We start from the raw sequence: 21,148 nt of genomic DNA on the forward strand, positions 1-21,148 counted from the left end.
GGAGTGGCCCTGAATTGCGGTGACATTTAGGTGGGTAGAGCAATAAGACATGCATTCCTGGCAAGAGGCCCATGAACTATGGACTGAGGGCTGCCATGGGAGTTAAAGAGTGGGAGTTGGGGAGCATGGCATGGGGAGGGGAGGGGGTGCTTCAGGTGCCATGTAGAAAAGGTTGGCTTTGATTCAGGTTTCTGGGCAGAGATGGTGCCCATATGAGGCGAGGGAGGCTCTTCTCACCTTGGCCAAGCCTCTCCCCGGTCTGTCTTCCTTGGGCTTGGTGCCAAGGCCGGGTGATATTATGACATTAATTCCCGAGTATCAGACAGTGAGGATGTGGGCTGTGAGCTGTGGTCTCAGAGCTGCAAAAGGCCCTAGAAGTCACCTCAACCAAAAAGGCTGCCATTCAATCTGTGGACTGGATTTGATCAACCCAGCGTTTCTTTTTCTTCGTTTTCTTAAAAATAGATTTTATTTATTCACGAGAGTCACACAGAAAGAGGCAGAGACACAGGCAGAGGGAGAAGTAGGCTCCCTGCAGGGAGACCGGTGCAGGACTCGATCCCCGGACCCCAGGATCACACCCTGAGCCAAAGGCAGACGCTCAACCGCTGAGCCACCCAGGCGTCCCCAACCCGGTGTTTCAAGTAAATAAGCATATGAGTGGGGACGGCTTTGGCCACCATCTTTGAGCCCGGGGCCTGAGGTTATAGGTAAGATCGCCTTTGAACTGTGTTCCTAAATAACAGAAATGGGAGGACCACTGTTCTGATGGGACCTGGAGCAGGAAGCGATTGCCCTTGGTTCCAGCAGGCAGGGCTCTCTTGGGTGTGTGTGCTGAGCTCGGCATGCCGAGGGGGGTGAGGAAGGCCTCTACGTCCTAGCAAGGGCACCTCTTTTTTTTTTTTTTTTTTTTTATAAATTAATTTTTATTGGTGTTCAATTTACCAACATACAGAATAACACCCAGTGCTCATCCCGTCAAGTGTCCCCCTCCGTGCCCGTCACCCATTCACCCCCACCCCCCGCCCTCCTCCCCTTCCACCACCCCTAGTTCATTTCCCAGAGTTAGAAGTCTTTATGTTCTGTGTCCCTTTCTGATATCTCCCACACATTTCTTCTAAGGGCACCTCTTCAGACGTGAGCTGGCACTTGGGGAGATTTGCCCAATTAGCCACAAAGAACATGGAAGAAACTTCTCAGTCTTTGAAAACCTTTAATAACATACCTGTTCCCCAAACCTGACCCTCTTACTGCCTCTGTCCTCTCAGGCTTGAAGCCCTCCCTCCGGGTCCCCACAGTATGCCAGGGGGGCCACGAGTTGCAGGGGGGGGGGTTGTCCCTGTTCCCACGGAGGGGTGCACAGCTGAGCCCAGCCACCCACCCCGAGGCAGAACCGCCAATGGGGGTGTTGCAGTCCAGTTCCCTACGGACAGGATGCCCTCAGTCTTCTGAGCCCCCCAGGCCAGAGTCCTGTGGCCAACAGCGGCCTAGCAGGACTCCTGAATCCCTTTAAGGTTCTCGAGAAGAGCCTCCCACACACACCTGGGCACCCTTCCATCCATCCACGTGCTTGTGAAATATTTATTGCACAATCAGTAGGCACCAGGCACCGCGCTGGATGCCAGCTGTGACTGGTAAACAAGACACCCTCAGAGGGGCAGATGCGTGGCGGGTTTGGGAGGCTGAGGCCCAGGGAGCGGCAGGCTCCCCACGGATGCCGAGCCGGGACGCAGGCCCGAAGCGGGTCCCCACCCCTCCTAAAAGCTGCCCACTGGGCAGAGGCAACATTTGGGGGAAAAGACGCTGGAGAGGAACGTGGCCTGGAGGCGTGGGGGGTAGCCCCGGGCTCCCTGTGGCCCCAGGTCAGTGGACGATGGAAATGGTCTGGTCGGCCACGGCGAAGACGGGGAAGAGGGGCCCCGGGAAGGGCGCGTGGTGGGTGTGGAGCACCGTGCCCGAGGCGGGCTCGTAGAAGAGCAGCTCCTGTGCCTGCAAGTCCAGGAGCACACCCAGCTGCGAGGGGCAACGCAGCAGCCCCAGCGGCTCGTGCTGCCCGTCGTGCGAGAAACAGAACTCCTGGTCATAGCGGGAGAAGACCCACGAGAAGGTGTTGTGGCCCAGCCGGGAGTCGCTGCCAGAGCCCTTGCGGGGCAGCTGGCCCAAGGCCACGCCCACTTTATAGGCACAACTGTTCTGGACGTGCACCAGCCAGGTGTGCAGCCCAGCCTGGAAAGAGGTGGCAGCGAGGGCATTGGGCCAGTGGTCAAAGCGCTCGGGGACATCGGCACAGGCCTTGGACTTCTTGGCGTTGAAGGTCAGGGTCCTTCGATCATCTGACAGCTGCAGCAAGGGGCTGACAGTCCTCTCGTCGATACGCACGTCCTCCATGCCTGCCAGAAGGAATTCTCAGAGTTGCCCAACGGCCCACCCTCAGCCCTAACCTGGTCCTGTCCAGCAGCAAAGGGCTTCCTCCCCACTCACTGGCAGTGTGACCTCGGACAAGCCACTTACTGTCTCTGAGCCTCGGTATCCTCATCTGTAAAATGGGGACTAACAGGGCTTATTATAGGGCGAACATGAGGACCAAATGAGATGATACATATCAAGTGCCTACCATTAAAACGCTCGATAAATTGTGGCCATGGTAACAATAGTTATCATTAGTCCAAGACCCCCATCTAGAAATAAGGCCCAGAGAGGACAAGCAAGTTGCCCAAAGTCACGCACCTAGTTGGTGGTGGGGCAAAATGAAGATCCAGCATCCAGCACTGATCAGAGTGTACTCCAGTTGGGCCTATCTGTGGCCTCCAGATCAGATATGTCCTAGGAGCATGGTCCCTGGGAGCTAGGAAGCATCAGACGCATCCTTTCCAACAAGGAACTAAACAGGACTGCTGGCACTCTCCGATAATAGAATCTAGAGCAGACAAGCTATAGCTTGTACTAAAAATTTAAGGCTAACACGCAAGGGAGGAGAGTTAAAATTGAGGAAAACTTCAATCCATTAACCTAACTCTGTGAATTGTGCAAAAGCGTCACAACTAGGAAGACAGTTTGGGGGATCCACCCAGTTTGGAGGATCTGGCTTGGAGAACTTCTGCACTAAGTGGGAATTCCTGCAGGGCGAAGACCGTGTCCCATTCACCTCTGTGGCCTTAGCGTGCAGCACAAGGCCAGGCCACAGTCGCCTGAGTCAATGTTAACTAAGTGAGGCAAATCCAGGCAGCTCAATTCTCGCTCCAGATACTCTCCAGTTGGCCATCAATTATATCTTCTTAAAGAGAAACTAGGTTTCCAAGAGATAATACTAAGCTGTGACTCACAGAGATGTGACTTACAGGAACCAGATTTTTCTTAGACCCAACGGAGCAGGTTGGTCTGGAAATGAGAAGGATCTGACCCAGCCACCCCAGGCCTGTCCAAAACCTTGGCCTCATTGACAAGCCCGCATCTAGCATCACTCATTGCTTAAGCTACCATGCCAGATGCTCTGGTTCCCAGTGTGACCCCAGCAGCAAACCCCAGCCAGCCAGCCAACAGCCCAGTTGTGCCAACTGGTGCTAGGCTCTAACAGCTCCTAACCTGAGAGGGACCCAAGAACTGCTGTCAGCCAGAGTTGGGTAAGTAGTGGGCTCCGAATGCACTTCTCATTAAAGTTTAACTTGTCCGACTCCTGAGGATCCAGAATGCCCTCTGCCTCCTCGGTCCTTGTGGAAAAAAAAAAACAAAATAAAACAGAAATTCAGGAAGGTTCTGGACATGGATCTGGGTCAAACATCAGATGCAACCAAAACCCCACTAAGATGGGACACCTGGGTGGCTCAGCGGTTGAGCGTCCGGCTTTCACTCAGGGTGGGGTCCCAGGGTCCCGGGGTCCTGAGATCGAGTCCCACGTCAGGCTCCCTGCATGGAGCCTACTTCTTCCTCTGCCTGTGTCTCTGCCTCTCTGTGTCTCTCATGAATAAATAAATAAAATCTTTAAAAACAAACAAAACTTACTACAGCAAAACCTATTGCTTTGGTCAGAAGGTACAGCCACTCCCCTACTCTTAAAATGCAACACCCTTGAGGGAATCCCAGAAGAAGGGACTATCGGTTATCACCCCCAACCATAAATTAGTTCTAGTGCTTTGCTCCCAATAGATACCTCTCCACAGGGGCACTGGGTTTGGCTGGAGGGAATATGGGAATAGAGCATGCCCAGGAGGGGAGAATTACTATTTATTAAGAATGTAGGTTATGGGGCTCCCAGTTTTCTGTATAGAATCTCATGTCATCTTTGCTCTAACCTGGGACATAGCTGTTATCCCATTTGACAGGAAAAAAGAGAAATTCAGAGAAAGCACTCAGCAAAAAAGAGGAGCTGGTTTCAAGTGCTGCCTCCATGCAAAAACAGAACAAATCCAGTCTAGAGTCCAGGCACTATTCAACATAACTTTGCCCTTGACCTAAAATGAAAATAATCAAGAGGGTGTAAGGCAAAGTAAGGGTTCGCTAAGGAGCTTTGTGGGCCTCTGAACTAGTTTCTGAGAAAGAGCTCTCCCACCACCTCTGACCCTGAAGATGGCTTTGAGATCTAGGCAGCAGTTCTGAGAGCACATTCTCTTCCCCAAATCTCCTGGCTCTGCCCATAATGAAGGAGCAGAGAGTGGGGCACAGCTCATGGGTGCAAGCTCCTTTGAAAGACTGTCAGTATCCTGGCTTGGGAAGAGCAAGGTGAACAGAGCCCTAGAAAAGCTGAGAACAGGCTCTGGTAACAAAGGCTCTTTGTGATCAGGACAAGAGAGGGTCTGTTGCATCTTCTCCAAGCACCGAAGGTGGGGCTGGAGGAGCCCCAGCCATCAGGTGGGGAGGAAAGAGGAGCCCATGTCAGCAGCGCTGAGCCAACCCAAGGCAAATCGGAGGCCAGGCATAGACACTAGAGTCTAGACAGCCAGCTGGTCCAGCGCCTCATGGTTCCAAGGGGAAAACTCGTGATCCCAAAGGAGTGGCAGTGCAATGGGGCTGGGGTACAGCACGGCCCTGGCTGGGATCAGAATGTCCGCTCCGGGCAGCAGGACCTGTTGCCGTGGCAGCCAGAGCTGAGTCCCGCCCTGGATGTGGGCACAGCAGATAAATCCAAACTGAGGGATAGTCTATAAAACTGGCCTATACTCTTCAAAAGTATTTTGTTGTTATGGTTGTTTTAAAAGGCTAAGGAACAATTCCAGATTAAAAGACCAGATGAATCAGGAAACACAAAACACAGCAAACCCTGTTAAGAATGTTTGGGGCAGGGACATCTGGGTGGCTCAGTGGTTGAGCAACGTCTGCCTTCGGCTCGGGACGTGATCCCAGAGTTCCGGGATCAAGTCCCGCGTCGGGATCCTGCATGGGGCCTGCTTATCTCTCTGCCTCTCTCTGTGTCTCTCATTAATAAATAAATAAAATCTTAAAAAAAAAAAAAGAATGTTTGGGGCACAATTAGCAACATTTGAATACAGACTGTATATTAGATAATAGTATTATACCAGCATTAAATTTCCAGAGCTTAATAGTGACACTGTAGTTATGGAAGAGATGGTCTTTGTTCTTGAGAGAAAGATGCTGAAGCATTTAGACATACAAGGTCTCACTTTCTGCAACTTGGTCTCAAAGAGGTCAGTAAAAAATAAGTGCCATATATTCACTTGTTAGAAAGGAAGAGACAAACAAACCATGAAAGAGCAGATGTGGCAAATTACTACCAGTTAGGATTTTTAGGCAAAGCACCTTATACTATTTCACAACTTTTCCCTATATTTGAAATGTTGCAAAGAAAAAAAAATTAAAGATCAACTTTTTTCCTTCAAAAATCTGAGCAGCTTGAAATTGAAGACAGGATGGTTTTAGAGAAAGATGAAGAAGGTAAAAGAGAAAGAGGAAAGGAGACCGGAAAATAAAGTTGGGGGCATCCATACTGGGGGAGCCTTTACAGACTTGCCGGAGAGTGAGGTAAATCTATACATACTGACAGGGAGAGATTCCAAGAGACCTTGATAAGTTTTTTTTTTTAAGATTTTTATTTATTCATAGACACAGAGAGAGAGAGGCAGAGACACAGGCAGAGGGAGAAGCAGGCTCCATGCAGGAAGCCCGATGTGGGACTCGATCCCCGGTCTCCAGGATCACACCCAGGCTGCAAGGCGGCACCAAACCGCTGCGCCACCGGGGCTGCCCGAGACCTTGATAAGTTATAGAACAGCAAGTTTTAAAACAATCCCAACTGTGTTAAAAAAAAAAAAAATACGTATCTTTAGAGGTAGACAAGCCCAGATGTACTCTCCTAGGACTTTACAGAGGAAAGTCCACAGAATACACATCTGACTGTTAAAACTGATCACCTCCAAGAATAGTGTTAGGAAGGTGTGATGGAAAAACTAAAAAAAAAAAAAAAAAAAAAAAAAGTAATCTCTATGCCCAATGTGGGTCTCAAATTCACAATCCTGATATCAAGTTACACATGCTCTACTAAATGAGCCAGCCAGGCACCCCAAGACATTCTAAATTTTAAATGGTTTTATATAGGTGGCATTTTTTTTTCTCTCATACACATGTATTACTGTTGAAATTTAAATATAAAAAATAAGTAAGAAGAATGGGTTGTGCTCCTTAGGTACAGCTCTGAAGTCTCTCAAAGAAGATGTAAGAATTTAATTTCTTTGCCTGGCAAATCACATCCTCTTGGCCACTTCCTAGGACTCTTGGCTCTCAGCCCTTCAGGACCCAGGGAGAGCCTGGTTAAATGCTTTTCTTATTGCTTCATTAAAATGCAAATTTTGAGTGGTAACTAGACTTAAGTTTCCAAGATTCTTTCATCCGAGAAAGGGGGAACTGAGGCAGAGGAGACAGTGGTGGGACAGGTGTCGGGTGTGGGTCCATGCCCCAACTCTGGGCATAGGCAAGTCCCCACCCCTCTTCGAGCCTCAGTATTTTCTTTCTTTCATAGATTTTGTTTATTTATTTGACAGAATGAGAGAGAGCACAGGCAGGGGGAGCGGGAGAGCCCTGATGCAGGGCTCGATCCCACGACCCTAAAATCATGACCTGAGAGGGAGGCAGATGCTTAACCAGCTGAGCCACCCAGGTGCCCCTGAGCCTCAGTAGTTTCATCCTTAGATGGGGGATATAAAACACTCCAACAGGATAACATTCTAGAAAGCCCTTGGCCAGCCTATAGTTGCTAAGTGTTGATTTCACTCCCCTTCCCCACCATCTAAAGCAGTTCTCCAAGTCTGGTGCGAGAAGACCCCGGTCCAGGGAGCATGGCTCCAGGGTAGCCACTCAGCCGCATGCCTTGGGCTTCCTCCCGGGAGCAGCAAGGCCTCAAGGCAACGGACTAGTTACAGGCCGGCGGGCAATGGTTTCCATGACTGCCCAGGGAAATGATGGGGCCATACTCACCTTTCAAAAATCTCCTGCTCCTTCTGCTGTGAGAAAAGAAAACAGAGTCAGGCTTGGTACCAGGAACTCAGCAGGTGGTCAAGACTTGTATATTTTCAACTGGTATGGAGGGTGCTACGTGGACAGACTCTAAAATAAAGCATCCTATTCCTGCTTTAAGATCCAAAATGAAAAAAAAAATTTCCAAAACGAAGCTACTATCTGGGTTCTTCTTCACACACAATCCCCACCACGCATTTGGCATGAATCACTGTCTCCTGTGCCCTGGGGCATCCTCTGTTTCCTTAAACTGCACTTTAGGACAAGTACACATCTACCAACACTTCACTGCCCCCACCCCAAGGCTGCCAGCTCCTGGATGGCTGGGACTCTTCCTGAATCTTCTCTTGTGACCATCCCAGTGTTTGGGACACAATGTGCTCTGTCCGTGGAAACTGTGACTAAATGAATGCACAATTTAGGGCAGCGAAGGGAACTGCCCTACTTGAACTACAGGGGAACAGCTGGATTGTTCCACATTCTGATTTCTCTGCTTGGCATATTTACTCCAACATCAGACTGTCCTGTTAAACTGCACGGATCTGCAGCTCTATATAAAGTACTCTGCAGGGATATGTACCAAAATATTACCCATGGTGGTTTCTGGGTGGTAAGAATAAGGACCCCTGGTCAGTGTCCTCCCTCTGCACGCTTCTGCACCCTCTCTCTGCCTCTCCACTTCGTTTAATGAGCTGTTCCTCTTTATCTTTCAGGCACCAGCTTCGAAGTTACTTCATCCAGGACGCCCACCCTGACCACTGCCACCTACAAGCCTGGATTGTGGGGTCTCTAGCTCCCAGTGATGTCCTCGACCAGAGGATGTAACCTTCCATTATTAGATTATGTATTCATCTCCTTCATAAGATATTAACAGCTATGCCCTGTAACTCCACCCCATGGCACAACAGCACATAGTAGACACTCAGTAAATATTTGCTCACTATTAAAAGAATACTTATCAGTATTCTGATAAAAAAAATTCCATATGATTTTATTTCCTTGCTTCATTCCTGCTCTAGATTATCCATATCCACCCAACTCTTACCAATAATCATTCTCGGTGTTTTAGATTTTGGGCATATCTGGGTCCACTGGGTGTGTCCTCAACCCTGCCCGACTTACAATCAGCTGGAGGTCATCCAGATGGGTGAGCATGTCCACCAGGCTGGTCCGAATGGTGTCAAGCTTCTGCAGCGCTTCAGTCCAGTGTACTCGCTGTGTCAGGATACTCTGGTGGGCCCGCTCCTCTTCGCCATGCACCTGTTCCAGCAAACGCTGCTCCTCACTCTCACACAGACTCCTCACCACACCTAGCCTCTGGATGACCAGTTCCCGTGCTGCGCTGGCTGTGCTCTGATGAGGGATAACACAAGGAATCGGGTTCTAGCAAAGCCCCAGTCAAGATTAAGAGGATTCAGTCTCCGTGGGAAAGAGTGCTGGGATTGATTGGTAATGACTGCGATGGGCACAGTAATGGAAGAAACAGTGCTTGCCCTTAGAGTTCCCAAATATGGTTTAGGGTAAAGAAATATGAGATCCAGACATCTAGGTCATATCCCATAGAGGTAGGATCACAGAATGGAAGAGTGGGGCATGGTCTAGAGATCAACTAGAATCAATCATTTCACAGTGGAGAATTCCAAGGCCAAGGGACCGAGGTCAGAGAACTATAGAATTGTAGAGCAAAAGAGCCCACGAGGGCATCCCCATCAACAGGATCGACACCAACAGTAGTAGCCCCGTTGATATTTTGACTATGTCTGAGTGAAAAAAATCTCATTTTTCCCTAAATCTGTCCATTCCAATGGCTTCCGTGGTAGGATTCTTATTCATGCCAGGAGGAATGAAATCAATTCTCTAACGAAGCTAATATGGATCTCCTAGTAATTAGCAAGGGTCTGACACACAGTAGGTACTCAAATATTTGCTGAATGACTGAGGGAAAAGTCTCTTCTGACTAAGTCCGAAATCTCTTGGTAGCACTCACAGGCCAAGTCAGTGACAGAGCTGGGACTAGAACCCAGTTCTCTTGACTCTCAGTTCAATACTATTCCCTTTCCACCAATGCCACCGGACAATCAATCATCCCCAAAGGTTGCATGAAATACCTGCACTCTTGCCAGACAAGTGAGAAGAAGTAGAACAGTCTCCTTCATGCCAGAAAGTCATGGATAGCCAGCAGTTTTCTCTATGTCCTGCTGTGTAGACCTGTTCTGCACCGTGCATGGGGATAATGACTCCCGCTTCACAGCAACAACTGAGACCCACAATTTGCCCAGTGCAGAGGAAGAGAGTGAATGGCCTAAGTGAACCTAGGAGTTCTGGCTCCATCTTCAGTTTTCCCTGAGCCAACATAACACACTAGTTAGGGAATGAGGCTTTCCACTTACTATCTGCAGGATGTTGAGCACATTACTGATCTTCCCTATGCCTCAGTGTTCTAATCTGTTTTTGTTTTGTTTTGTTTTTAGATTTATTTATTTATAAGAGAGAGAGAGAGCACAAGCAGGGAGAGCGGCAGGCAGAGCGAGAGGGAGAGCAGACTCCCTGCTGAGCAAGGAGCCTGACGTGGGGTTCAATCCCAGGACTTTGGGATCATGACCTGAGCTGAAGGCAGATGCTTAACTGACTGAGCCACCCCGGTGCCCCAGTTTTCTAATCTGTTAAATGAGGATAATAAAGTACCTATCTCGTGAGGTTATTGTGGAAGATTAAATGAGTTAATACATACAAAGTAAACAGAACAAAGCCTAGCACGTTAAGTGTTCAGCAGCATTAGCTATTGTTCTATCGCCCCTTGCTGCCTTGCCCACAGGGGGAGCCACGTGTGTACTGTGTATGCCATCAGGACCAAGAACAGACCCTGGCTCAAGATGCATCACAAAGTCAGTCTCTTGCTAGAAGACTGTAATCAATTTCAACACATTTCTTGACTCATTCCCAGAAAATAGAGAGAAAAAAAATTTCCCTTCCCAAAGATATGCCAGAAAAAACTAAATGCTGTCCTAAGACAAAACACAGAAGTGCTGGAAAAATAGCCCAAAGCATCCTTTTAAAAGTGAAGCTGCTCTGGCAGCTAAGTAAAGGAAATCCCCTGGGGTCCAAAAGTAGAAAAGAAACTAAAAACCAGTGTGATCGAGAGCTGAGACTCTATTGCCCTGAAAGTGGTTTGTGGTTTATTTTAGAATGTTCTACTCTTCTAAACCTAAGAGCCCAATAAAGACAGAATTATACAGAAAAATAGACAAATCCTCAGCATGATATAAAACTATAAATGCCCCTTGCCAGCAGTCAGTAAATCTGGCAGATAAAAAAATAGTAACTATAGAGAAGATTTGAATGTGAAACATTTACCAAAGTGACCATGTTTTAGGGTATAGAGCAAGTCTCAACAAATTTTTAACAACTGATAGGCTGACTACAATGAAGTTAAGTTAGAAATTAGTGGAAAGGGCAGCCCCGGTGGTGCAGTGGTTTAGCGCCGCCTGCAGCCCGGGGTGTGATCCTGGAGACCCGGGATCAAGTCCCACGTCGGGCTTCCTGCATGGAGCCTGCTTCTCCCTCTGCCTGTGTCTCTGCCTCTCTCTTGCTCTCTCTGAATAAATAAATAAATAAATCTTAAAAAAAAAAAAGAAAGAAATTAGTGGAAAAAAATAACGATGATAATTTTAAAAGTAAAACCATACATTCAGAGATTTAAAAACCGATTTCTAATAACACATAGTAAAAGAACAAATCATAATGGACATTTCATTCAGAATGAAATGTCTGCCGTCAGATTTGTGAGAGCTACCTCTAAGCAATACCTAGAAGGAAATATATGACTTAAATGTTGACCTCAAGAAAGAAGATAGGCTAAAATTAATAGACTGTGCTCAGCTAAGGGAATTAAATAACAACAGAATATATAAAAAATTAGAAGGAAAAAATTATAAAGCTAAGAAGAAATAAAAAATGAGATTATTTTTCTTTTTTAAAGATACAAAAGAGGGGCACCTGGCTGGCTCAGTCAGAAGACCATGTGACTCTTGATCTCAGTGTTCAGTTCGAGCCCTATGCTGGGTATAAAGATCACTACAAAAAAATAAACTTAAAAAAATGATAGGATCAAAATACTACAAGCTGGTTTTTGAAAATACTAATAAAACAGACAAACTAGTGGCAACTTTAATCAAGATTAAGAACTACTGGGTCACCTGGGTGGCTCAGCAGTTGAGCACCTGCCCTTGACTCAGGGCGTGATCCTGGGTACAGGGATTGAGTCCCACCTCTGGCTCCGTGCATGGAGCCTGCTCTCCCTCTGACTATGTCTCTGCCTCTCTCTCTCTCTCTCTCTCTCTCTCATGCATAAATAAATAAAATCTTAAAATAAAAAACTACCTAAAAAAGTAACAGCAGGCCCACAGTTTTATAGCAGGTGTTAGCATATATTTAAGGCACAAATAATTCCAGTCTTAATACAAATTCCTCCAGTGAAAATAGAGAGTTCCCAATTCATTGAATAGGGTTTATATGACCTCAATACCAAAATCTGATGAGGACTATGCAAGAAATGAAACTCATAGGCTAATCTCATGCCTGAGTATAGACATAAAAACGCTTAAAAAAACCCACAAAATACAAAAATGTATAAATCCAAACTCAGAAATTTTGTATAACGATGATACAAAGGGAAGGAGAGGAAGGGCTGGGTGATAAAAGGGTAGGTAGCACAGGGATCCTTACGATAGAACTGTTCTGTACCTTGCTTGTGGGAGAAGTCACATGAATCTATACACAAGATAAAACTACACAGAACTAAATACACACACACAAATGAGTGTAAAATCAGTGAAATATGAATAAGCTGGGTTGTATCGATGCCAGTGTCCTGGTCATGACATTGTACTACAGTTAGGCAACATGTTACCATTGGGGGGAACTGGATGAAGGGCATAGGGGATATGGCCATATGATTAATTCTTACAACAGTATGTGAATCTACAACTACCTCAACATTTAAAGTTGAAAAAAAATACCTACGATCAAGTTTAGTTGGTTTTCCCTAGGAATTCAGGATGGTTTAGCATTAGAAACTCTTATTAATGTATTACCATGTTAACAGGTTGATGGGGGACAAAGCAGATGTATAAACCGACAAATGGCAGCATTAAGAACATGATTAATGTTCTTAGAGTAAACATGATTAATGTTCTTAGAGTAAACATGATTAACAAAGGAAAATGGAAGCAGTCAGCAGAGAATTTACGTAAGCTGTGCCACCACCTACCCATCTACCTGCACCTGTGCCCATATACTCCGCCTTCCCCGTTCCTGTGAACACTCATGCTCTTACCTATGGCTAAGTCTCCATTTGTTTACTAGATCCCATCCCCCGCTGCTGGACCTGTCTCTCCCCCTTTCTCCTGCACCATTAATTTCTCCCTCTCTACCAGACAATTCCTATCAGCAGAGTAATTTCTCCCATCTTCAAAATAAAATACCATCTTGATCCCATATCCCCCTCCACTATCATCCCATTTCTCAGCCCCCTTCTTACAGCAAAGCTCCTCAAGTGTTGTCTGTGCCCAAATTACAGTTCTGTTCTCTCTGAAACCCGCTCTCATCAGGCTTCTACTCCACCACTCTACAAAACACCTCTTGTCACGAACTCCAGTGATGAACCTGTTACTAAATCCAATGGCCCACTCTCGTTTCTGACCTTACTTGACCTCTCTCCAACACGTGACATCCCACCTCCTGGAAACCTATTGTGTGGACACAACACTCTTAGTTTGACTCCTATCTCATTCATTGCTCCTTCTTGGTTGACTTTCCTGATTCTATCTTCATTTTCCTCTTCCTTCTCTTCCTACTCTTCCCCCATCTTCTTCTTCTCCCTAATTTTATTTATGTAATCGCTAAACCCTGGGGTTCCAACTCATGACCCTGAGATCAAGAGTCACATGCTCCTCCAACTGAGCCAGCCAGGTACCACTCTCTCTTCTATCTTCTTAACAGTTAACTGTTGAGGTGCCCTAGAGCTTGGTCCTTGGATCCCTGCATTTTCCTAATCTTTACTTATTCACTTAGTGATTTCATCTCTTCCTGTGGCTTCCAATTTATACCACTCATTTATAGTCTCGTGAAATTTATGTCTCTAGCCTGGTCTTCTCCCAACTTACACACATTCAGTTACCTACTCAATATCTTCCCTTGGATGTCTTTCATGCATCTCAAATTTAACATGTCCACAACTGAATTCCTAATCTCCCTCCCTGCCAACCATCACTCCACATGTGGTCCTTCCCCACCTTGGTAAATGGCTGCCTCATCCTTCCAGCTCTCAAATCAAAATATTTAAGAAAGAAGAATGGTGAAGAGTTATTCCTCCCCACTCCTACCTTTCTCTCTTGCCTACATCCAGTCCATCAGCATATCCTACTGTCTCTCCCTTCATAATAGACATAGAATCCAGACACTTTTCAGCATCACTCATGTCCAAATCACTCTTGTCTTTCACCTGGATTATTATGCCAGCTTCCTAATTGGTCTCCCTGCTTTTGCCTTTGTGGCCTATGGTCACTTCTCAAACAGTAACCAGTGTTCTTTTTAATCTTAGGTCATATCATCTTACTCTGCTCATAAATTTCTAGAGACTTCCCACCTCACCCAAACAAAAGGCAAAGTCCCCATGCATCCAGTGATGATGCTATCTAGCTTCCCCGACGCCCTGCCTCTCTGACTTCACTTCTTATTGCTTTCTCACCTGTTTACTCTGCTTCAGCCTCATAGGCCTCCTTGCTGCTCCTCCAACGGTCAGGTATGCTTCCACCTTAGGGCCTTTGCACTTGCCATTCCCTCTTCCTAGAACTCTTCCCCCAGATTCCCTCACCTTCTGTAAATGTTGTGCAAATATCAATACTTAATTAGGTCATTTCTGATCAGAGTATATGCAATTGCAACCCCCGTTCTCAACAAAGAAGGTCCTCCTTTCTGTGTTAAACATCTCCATAGCACTTCTCACCTTTTGACATAGCATGTATTTAATTGTGATTGTCCTACCCCCTTACACCACATAAGTTTCAAGAAAACAGGAATTTTCATATGTTTTGTTTACTGTGGAATCTCTAGTATATAAAACAATGGTACTTGGGCAGGTGGTGGGTGCTCCATAGATTTGTTAAATACATACAGAAATGGTTAAATGCTGTGAGTATACCCCTTGAAGTCAGTATCTGCTACGCGAGCTTCTATTCAACATTGTACTGAGGTCCTGGCCAGTGCGGTCAAGACAAGAAAATAAAAAGGATGAAGAAAATGGGTGAGAGAGAGAAGAACCATCATGCTAAGAGAAGCAGAACTGAACACAGAATAGCTGCCTGGCCTCCTAGCAGCTTCTTCCTTCCTGGTTCTCATCCCTTTTAGGTTCTGAGAGGCTTCTGTATCCTGCCAGGAAATGCCCTGTTTTGCTCAAACTAGTTCAACTGGGTTTCCTTTTACACAATCAAAAGAATCTTGACTGGGGCACCTCAGTGGCTCAGTGGTTGAGTGTCTGCCTTTGGCTCGGGGCGTGATCCTGGGGTCCTGGGATTGAGTCCCGCATCGGGCTCCCTGCGAGGAGTCTACTTCTCCCTCTGCCTGTGTCTCTTTCTCTCTGTCTCTCATGAATTAAAAAAGAAAAGAAAGAAAGAAAAGAAAGAAAAGAAAAGAAAAGAAAAGAAAAGAAAAGAAAAGAAAAGAACCTTGACTAAGACCATGCCAAGCCTGCTCCACTGTACATGTTGAAGAAGGAAGGAGGGGATGTACTGAAAGAAATTCAAAGCCCTTACCCATGAGGGGCATACTTAAAGGTGACGGGGGCAAGTGAATAAAGGCTCAGCAGTTGGGAGTAGCAGTAGGAGCACTGGCCTGGGAGTCAGAAGATCCTGGAACTGCCTCTGGCAGGAGGCTGTGGACTGTGGGCAGGTCAATTAACCTCTAGGTGACCCATTTCCTGTCTGTAAACAGGTATGTTACCGCCACCTACTGCATAAGATGGTCATAAAGGACACTCCATGTAGAAGTCCATAGGTTACTTTAGAACGTGGGGGCTGACCACAAAATACTTAGATGGCGGAAGAATGCTACCCTTCCTGATCCTGTTCTCCAAGAAAGTCATTTTCCCAGTATTTGCCCCAGTGTGATACTGGGAAGAGTCCTCTCTGCCCAGATGGTAAATGCATGGCTCGGAGAGATAGGAAACCTTCCTTGGGCATCCAGCTTCGCTAGTGGCACAGTGAGTCTGTGAGGTTGGGAAGGGATCCTAGACGGGCCCATGCTAAGGCTGGAGTCTTATCCTAGGAGGGGTCCAGAGCAGAGGGGAAGGAGAACCACCTACCACTGCTCTCTGGTTCTTCCCTGGCAGGACCTCAGCCACATACTTGGTGATGCTGGCACTCTGTAACTGCAGCCTCTCACACTGGTCCACAATCTTGTTCTGCAAAATACAAATGACATCCATGGCATCTTGATCCATGTGGATCCATTCACTCTAATCCCCAATGATTTTCCCCCATTCCCTTGCATCTACCTCAGCCACTTGCACCCACAGTCACATCTGAGACCTTGTTATTACTGAAAACCATACCACCTCCAAAATCTTCATTTCAAGGCTTCCACACCATGCCCACCACTTCCATCCTTCCAGATTACTTACTCTAGATTTTCCAGTCCAACAAGTCTTTTTTTTAATTTTTAAAAAGATTTTATTTATTTACTCATGAGAAATACAGAGAGAGAGAGAGAGAGAGAGAGAGAGACAGAGGCAGAGACATAGGCAGAGGGTTAAGCAGGCTCCCTGCAGGGATCCCAGACCCCGGGATCACGCCCTGAGCCAAAGGCAGATGCTCAACTGCTGAGCCACCCAGGGGTCCCAACAAGTCTCTTTTTTTAAAAAAATATTTGAGAGAGAAAGCATGAATGGGAGAGGGAGGGAGACTCCTAGCAGATTCCACTCTGAGCACGCCCAACACAGGGCTCAATCCCACAACCCTGAGATCAGGACCTGAGGCGAAACCAAGAGTAGGAAGCTTAACGGACTGAGCCACCCAGGCGCCCCTCCAGTCCAGCCATTCTTTAGCCTAGTTGAAGCCACCAATACATTAGTCTTAACACCTTTCAGTGTCCATCACCCACTTTGTGGCCTCATTTCCCTCCTTATCCTGAAATCCGAGGCCCATCATCGTAATCACTTTCCTGCGTAAGCTCTCAGCATTCCTTCCGACCCAGCTCCCTGGCTCTCCACACCTGAGCAGAAGAACACGGCTTCTCAAATTGCCTTTCCCGAAGTTATCCCCACTCATTAAACAGCACCAGCAATCATCAACCTCCTTACCCCAACAAAAACCCCAGGAGTTACTTTCCAAACTGGCATATATCTATCATCTCTCAGTGAGTCCTATCAGCCCTGACTCCAAAGTCTCTCTCTCTCCCCTCTGACCACTTCTGGTCACCTCCACTCTTGCTATTCTACTCAGATGGTCACTATCTGTCTCATAGGAGCCCAGCTAGAGCCTCCTAACTGGGCTCAGCCCCCACAGCTAGCCACTGCCACCTTGTGTAAGGAAATTAGGTCAGGTCATGGCCTGGCTCAAAACTGTCCAGTGGCTTTCCTGTCTGATGGGACTCTGTTGCTCCAATGTCACCTCCTAGCACTCTCCACAATGGCCTCCTTCTGTTCCGTAAACACACCAACTCGTCCTGACAATAGCATCTTTGCACCTGTTGCTTCTTCTGGGTCCAGCAGTCTTCTCAGATATATATATGTAAATCTACATATATACAAGTTCCCTCCCCTACTCTATTCAGGGTCACCTCTTCAGAAGTGCTTCCTGAAGCACTTCAGCCCTTCCTGACCACTGCACACTCCATTGCCTACTCTGCTCATTTTACTCCCTTGCATTTATCACTCTCTGCCTGCATACTATGGGTTCGTTTACTTTTTTGTATCATTCCCCCACCACTGGAACACAGGCACCATGACTTTGGCTTGTTCGCTATGGGCCACTACCTAGAAGAAAGTTCCTCCTACACATAGAGGTCCTGAATAAATATTTGTTGAATGAAGGAACATCTACTTCCTTGATTACAAGAGATTCAGTTGTTCACATCTGCCAAAGCTGTGAGCATCCCACAGGAGAGCAGGGGAGAGTTTTAGAAATGAAGCTGAAGCCCACAGAGGAGTGACTTGTCAGGCCCCTGCTTTTCCACTCCATTTCTCCAGGGACTTGGACTCCTTCCCAACCAGTGCTCCTCCACTCCTTCCTCTCTGAGCTTTGCAGCAGATGCCAAAAGGCAACTCGGCTCCTCTTCTAGGCAACCCTTGCAAATCCTTCCCACCCCACAGTCAGGAATTAGTCTGGCACTTCGCTGGTCCAAATGCTAAGTGAAAGAATTGAGCTGGCTGGGAGGAAGCTGTGATCTTCACACACCATAGGACCAAGGAAACTAAGCTAGCTTCCGCAAAGCTACAGGACGAGAACCCAGAAGGTATGAAGGACTTGGTTGAATGGGTGTTGTTGGTGCCCAGTTAAGTAACCATCTTGCCCTGGGGCAAAATCTCTGTGCTGGCTGGACAGAGAGCAGAAGGAGTGTGTAAATGCCATAATATACTCAAAATTGGGGGGAGAGAAGGCAAGAAACCCTTCCCTGCAGGCAAAGGAGATGAATGTGCTTAGGGCCTCAGGAGGGGCCAGAGAAGGCACCCTGGGCAGACTGTGTTCCAAATCAAGCCCCAGGCCTGCCACCCTGCCCCAGCCTTCACCCCCTCCACTAAGATTCTGCTCTGATGGCAATTTTTTTTTAAGGTTTTTATTGAATTCTCACGCCCATTAGCACCACTTCCTCCCTCCACTGAAGCAAAAAGGTAGTTTTCTCTGACCAAATCAATGACTCCCTTGGTCCAGCTCCTGAATATTAGAAACCCTGGAGGAGTTACTGCCCGGTTCAGGCCTTAGTTTGCTCAAAACGTATGTAGGATGTAACTTCAGAAGTCTGGATGGAATGAGACGATAGATACTGGAGTGCTTTGGTGCTGGCAAAGCTTCCACCCATTATGCAAGTTTATTACACCACATTATCCAAGTGTATTTTCATCCTCACTATTGATGACGGATAGTGGTGACAGGGAGAGCCAACCAGGAGTTTTCAGGTGTCACTGAGTAAGTGAACCCCTCCAGGCCAGTCAGGTGCGTTTACTACCCCTCGGTCTGAGTCCCCAGGCCGAGCCCTCGGGCCTCACAGGTGGGCAGAGCACCTGGGTTTCCCCAAGCTTTGGGGCTTAATTAAATTGCAAGGAAACCCCCAGGGGCCACTAGGGTGGAAGGAGGGAGACCTAGGGTGACTCTGACTCCCCAGTCTCAGCAGACCTGGGGTGAGCAGTGAAGAAGGTGAGCAGCTTGGAGCTAACCTGGAGTGGAGGTGGGGTGATGCTCTAGGTGAAGAGTCCAGCAGGAACCTCCCGAGATCCGCCCCGCCCCCGCCGTTTACCCAGGTGGAACCCGCTTGGGGTCCAGTCTAGGCCAACGCAGAAAGGGAAAAGAAATGAGCTCACCAGGAAGCCTGAAGGGTGGACGAGGGGAGGGGCCTCGAGCCCAGGGCCGAGGAGGGAGGAGGCCCGCTTGGGGCTCAGGTCAGCTTCCACCAGGGCGGGACGCGGGGCACACGCAAGGCCGGCCCGGCTCTCACCCCCGACAGGCAGCGGAGGGGGCACGGGCAGCCCGACCCGCCCGGTGTGCGGGACTAAGGAGGATTCCGCCCATTAGCTTAGGGCTCTGGCACAACGACCCCAGTAAACTCGCGCTGTTATTTCCCTCACCCCACACGCTGAGGCTTAGACTCAGGGGACTCCCAGGGAGGGGGGGAGGAGGCGGGATTCGAACTCACGTCTCCGCGACTCCACCACAGGCCACACCCTTAACCGCCTCGTTCCGAGCCGCGGCCACCGCCGAGCCTGCGCTCCCGCCCCGGCCGCCCGGGCCCGCCGCCTCGCTCTCGGCGCGGCCCCCGGGGTCCCCCCACGGCTCCCCCCGTCGCCCCCCCTCGGGCCCCCGCCTTCCGGCGACCCCGCCCGCTCACCCGCAGCTCTTCCGCGCGCTCCTCCGCCCGGCGGATGCGGTGGCCCCGGCAGCGGCCGCCCAGCCCCGCGCAGCCGGCGCACACGGGCCGTCGCTCGGAGCAGCAGAACCAGCCCAGGGCCTGGCCGTGCTCCGGGCACAGCGGCCCCGGCCCCGCGCTCCCCGCAGACATGGCCGAGCGCCCGGCGCCGCGCGCTCCACCTGCCGCAGGTGACCGCGGGGCGGGGCCTCCCCGACCCCGCCCCCGGCCCCGGCCCCGGCCCCGGCCCCGGCCCCGACGGGCGGCCCCGCGCGCCCGCCGCCCCGCTTCCTGCCCGCCCGCCGGGGGGACGCCCGCCCCGAGCCCCGGTCGCGCCCCCCAACCCCGCCCCGCTCCGCGCCCCCCGGCCCCGCGCCCCCCAACCCCGCCCCGCGGGACCCCCGCTCCACCCCCCCGCCCCGCGGCCCCCCCGCTCCAAACACCCCCGCCCCGCGCCCCCCGAAACCCTCCCCGCGGCCCCCCGCTCCACCCCCCCCCCGCCCCGCGCCCCCAACCCCTCCCCGCGCCCCCCCCGCTACATACCCCCCGCCCCGCGCCCCCAACCTCTCCCCGCGGCCCCCCCTCCAGACCCGCGCCCCCCAACGCCTCCCCGCGGCCCCCCCCGCTTCACTGCCCCCCTCCCGCCCCGTGCCCCCAACCCTTCCCCGCTCCACCCCGCCCCACGACCCCCAACCCCGCCCCAGACCTCTCCTGGTCGGCTCTGCACCCCCTGGCCTTGCGCCCCCCCAACCCCGCTGCGAGAACTCTCCCCGCCGCTCCACACCCCCGACCCCGCGACCTACCCCCCGCCCCGTAGCTCCCCCCCGCCCCGCCCCTCGACCCCCCACCCCTGCCCGGCGACCCCAGCCGTCTTTGTGATTTTCTGCCCAATTAAGTCGCCTTGTATGCGTGTTAGTTTTATGATGGACACGAGACTCCAAATATTAATGCGACCGTAGGAAACCTCCCTGGGCGCTTGCTAAGTGCCAGACGCCAGACTTCTGAGCGCGTTAAAGCGTTTTATCAGGGGGCGCCTGGGTGGCTCAGTGGTTGAGGGTCGGCCTTTGGCTCCCGTCGTGTTCCCTGGGCCCTAGAATCTGGTTTCTCCCTCTCCCTCTGCCTGTGTCTCTGCCTCTCTCTGTGTCTCTCATGAAAAAGTAAGACCTTTCAAAAAAATAAATAAAGCGATTTATCATGTACCACAACCCTTTTTGAGAGGCAGCTTTAGACAAGTAGCTTGAGGCTGGGTTCTGGTGCCAGGCTGCCTGGGCTCAAATCCCATTGATCGGTTCAGGGGCAGAGCATCCTCAATGGCCTCAGCTGTAAAGAGGGGATAAGGGGTACCTGCCCCCACACCCTTGTGCTGAGGATTAAATGATTAAACAGGATCCTGGGCACACACAGGGGCTGGGATTGCTAAGTGTCTGTTACTAACATAGGAAAGGACTCCTATGATTCCCATTTTTATGGAGGTTAAGGAACTTGCGAGGAGCCACAGTTACTAATTGGTAGCAATGAGATTGGAGTTCAGGCGGTTTGATTTGTAGCTAACGTGATTAACCTTTTTATTTTA

General features: G+C 49.5%; 1 protein-coding gene across 2 annotated transcripts; it reads right to left on the reverse strand.

The window, feature by feature from the left end:
- Positions 1 to 612: 612 nt before the first annotated feature.
- Positions 613 to 19,746, reverse strand: BSPRY (B-box and SPRY domain containing). Of its 2 annotated transcripts, XR_008661396.1 has the most exons (7): positions 19,558 to 19,746; positions 15,821 to 15,919; positions 8,584 to 8,814; positions 7,423 to 7,448; positions 3,583 to 3,707; positions 1,128 to 2,390; positions 613 to 890 (listed from the first exon to the last, which is right to left on the reverse strand). XR_008661396.1 is itself a non-coding variant. In XM_055301698.1 (6 exons), the coding sequence occupies exons 1-6, from the start codon at positions 19,726 to 19,728 to the stop codon at positions 1,864 to 1,866; spliced, it is 1,179 nt and encodes a 392-aa protein (XP_055157673.1). In that variant the 5' UTR covers positions 19,729 to 19,746; the 3' UTR covers positions 1,065 to 1,863. The 2 variants fall into 2 exon arrangements, 1 of the variants encoding a protein (XP_055157673.1); XM_055301698.1 differs by lacking the exon at positions 613 to 890 and having other exon boundaries at positions 1,065 to 2,390.
- Between the last annotated feature and the right edge of the window lie 1,402 nt (positions 19,747 to 21,148).

Source organism: Nyctereutes procyonoides, unplaced genomic scaffold, assembly GCF_905146905.1.
Source record: "Nyctereutes procyonoides isolate TBG_1078 unplaced genomic scaffold, NYPRO_anot_genome, whole genome shotgun sequence".
Classification (NCBI taxonomy): Eukaryota; Metazoa; Chordata; class Mammalia; order Carnivora; family Canidae; genus Nyctereutes; species Nyctereutes procyonoides.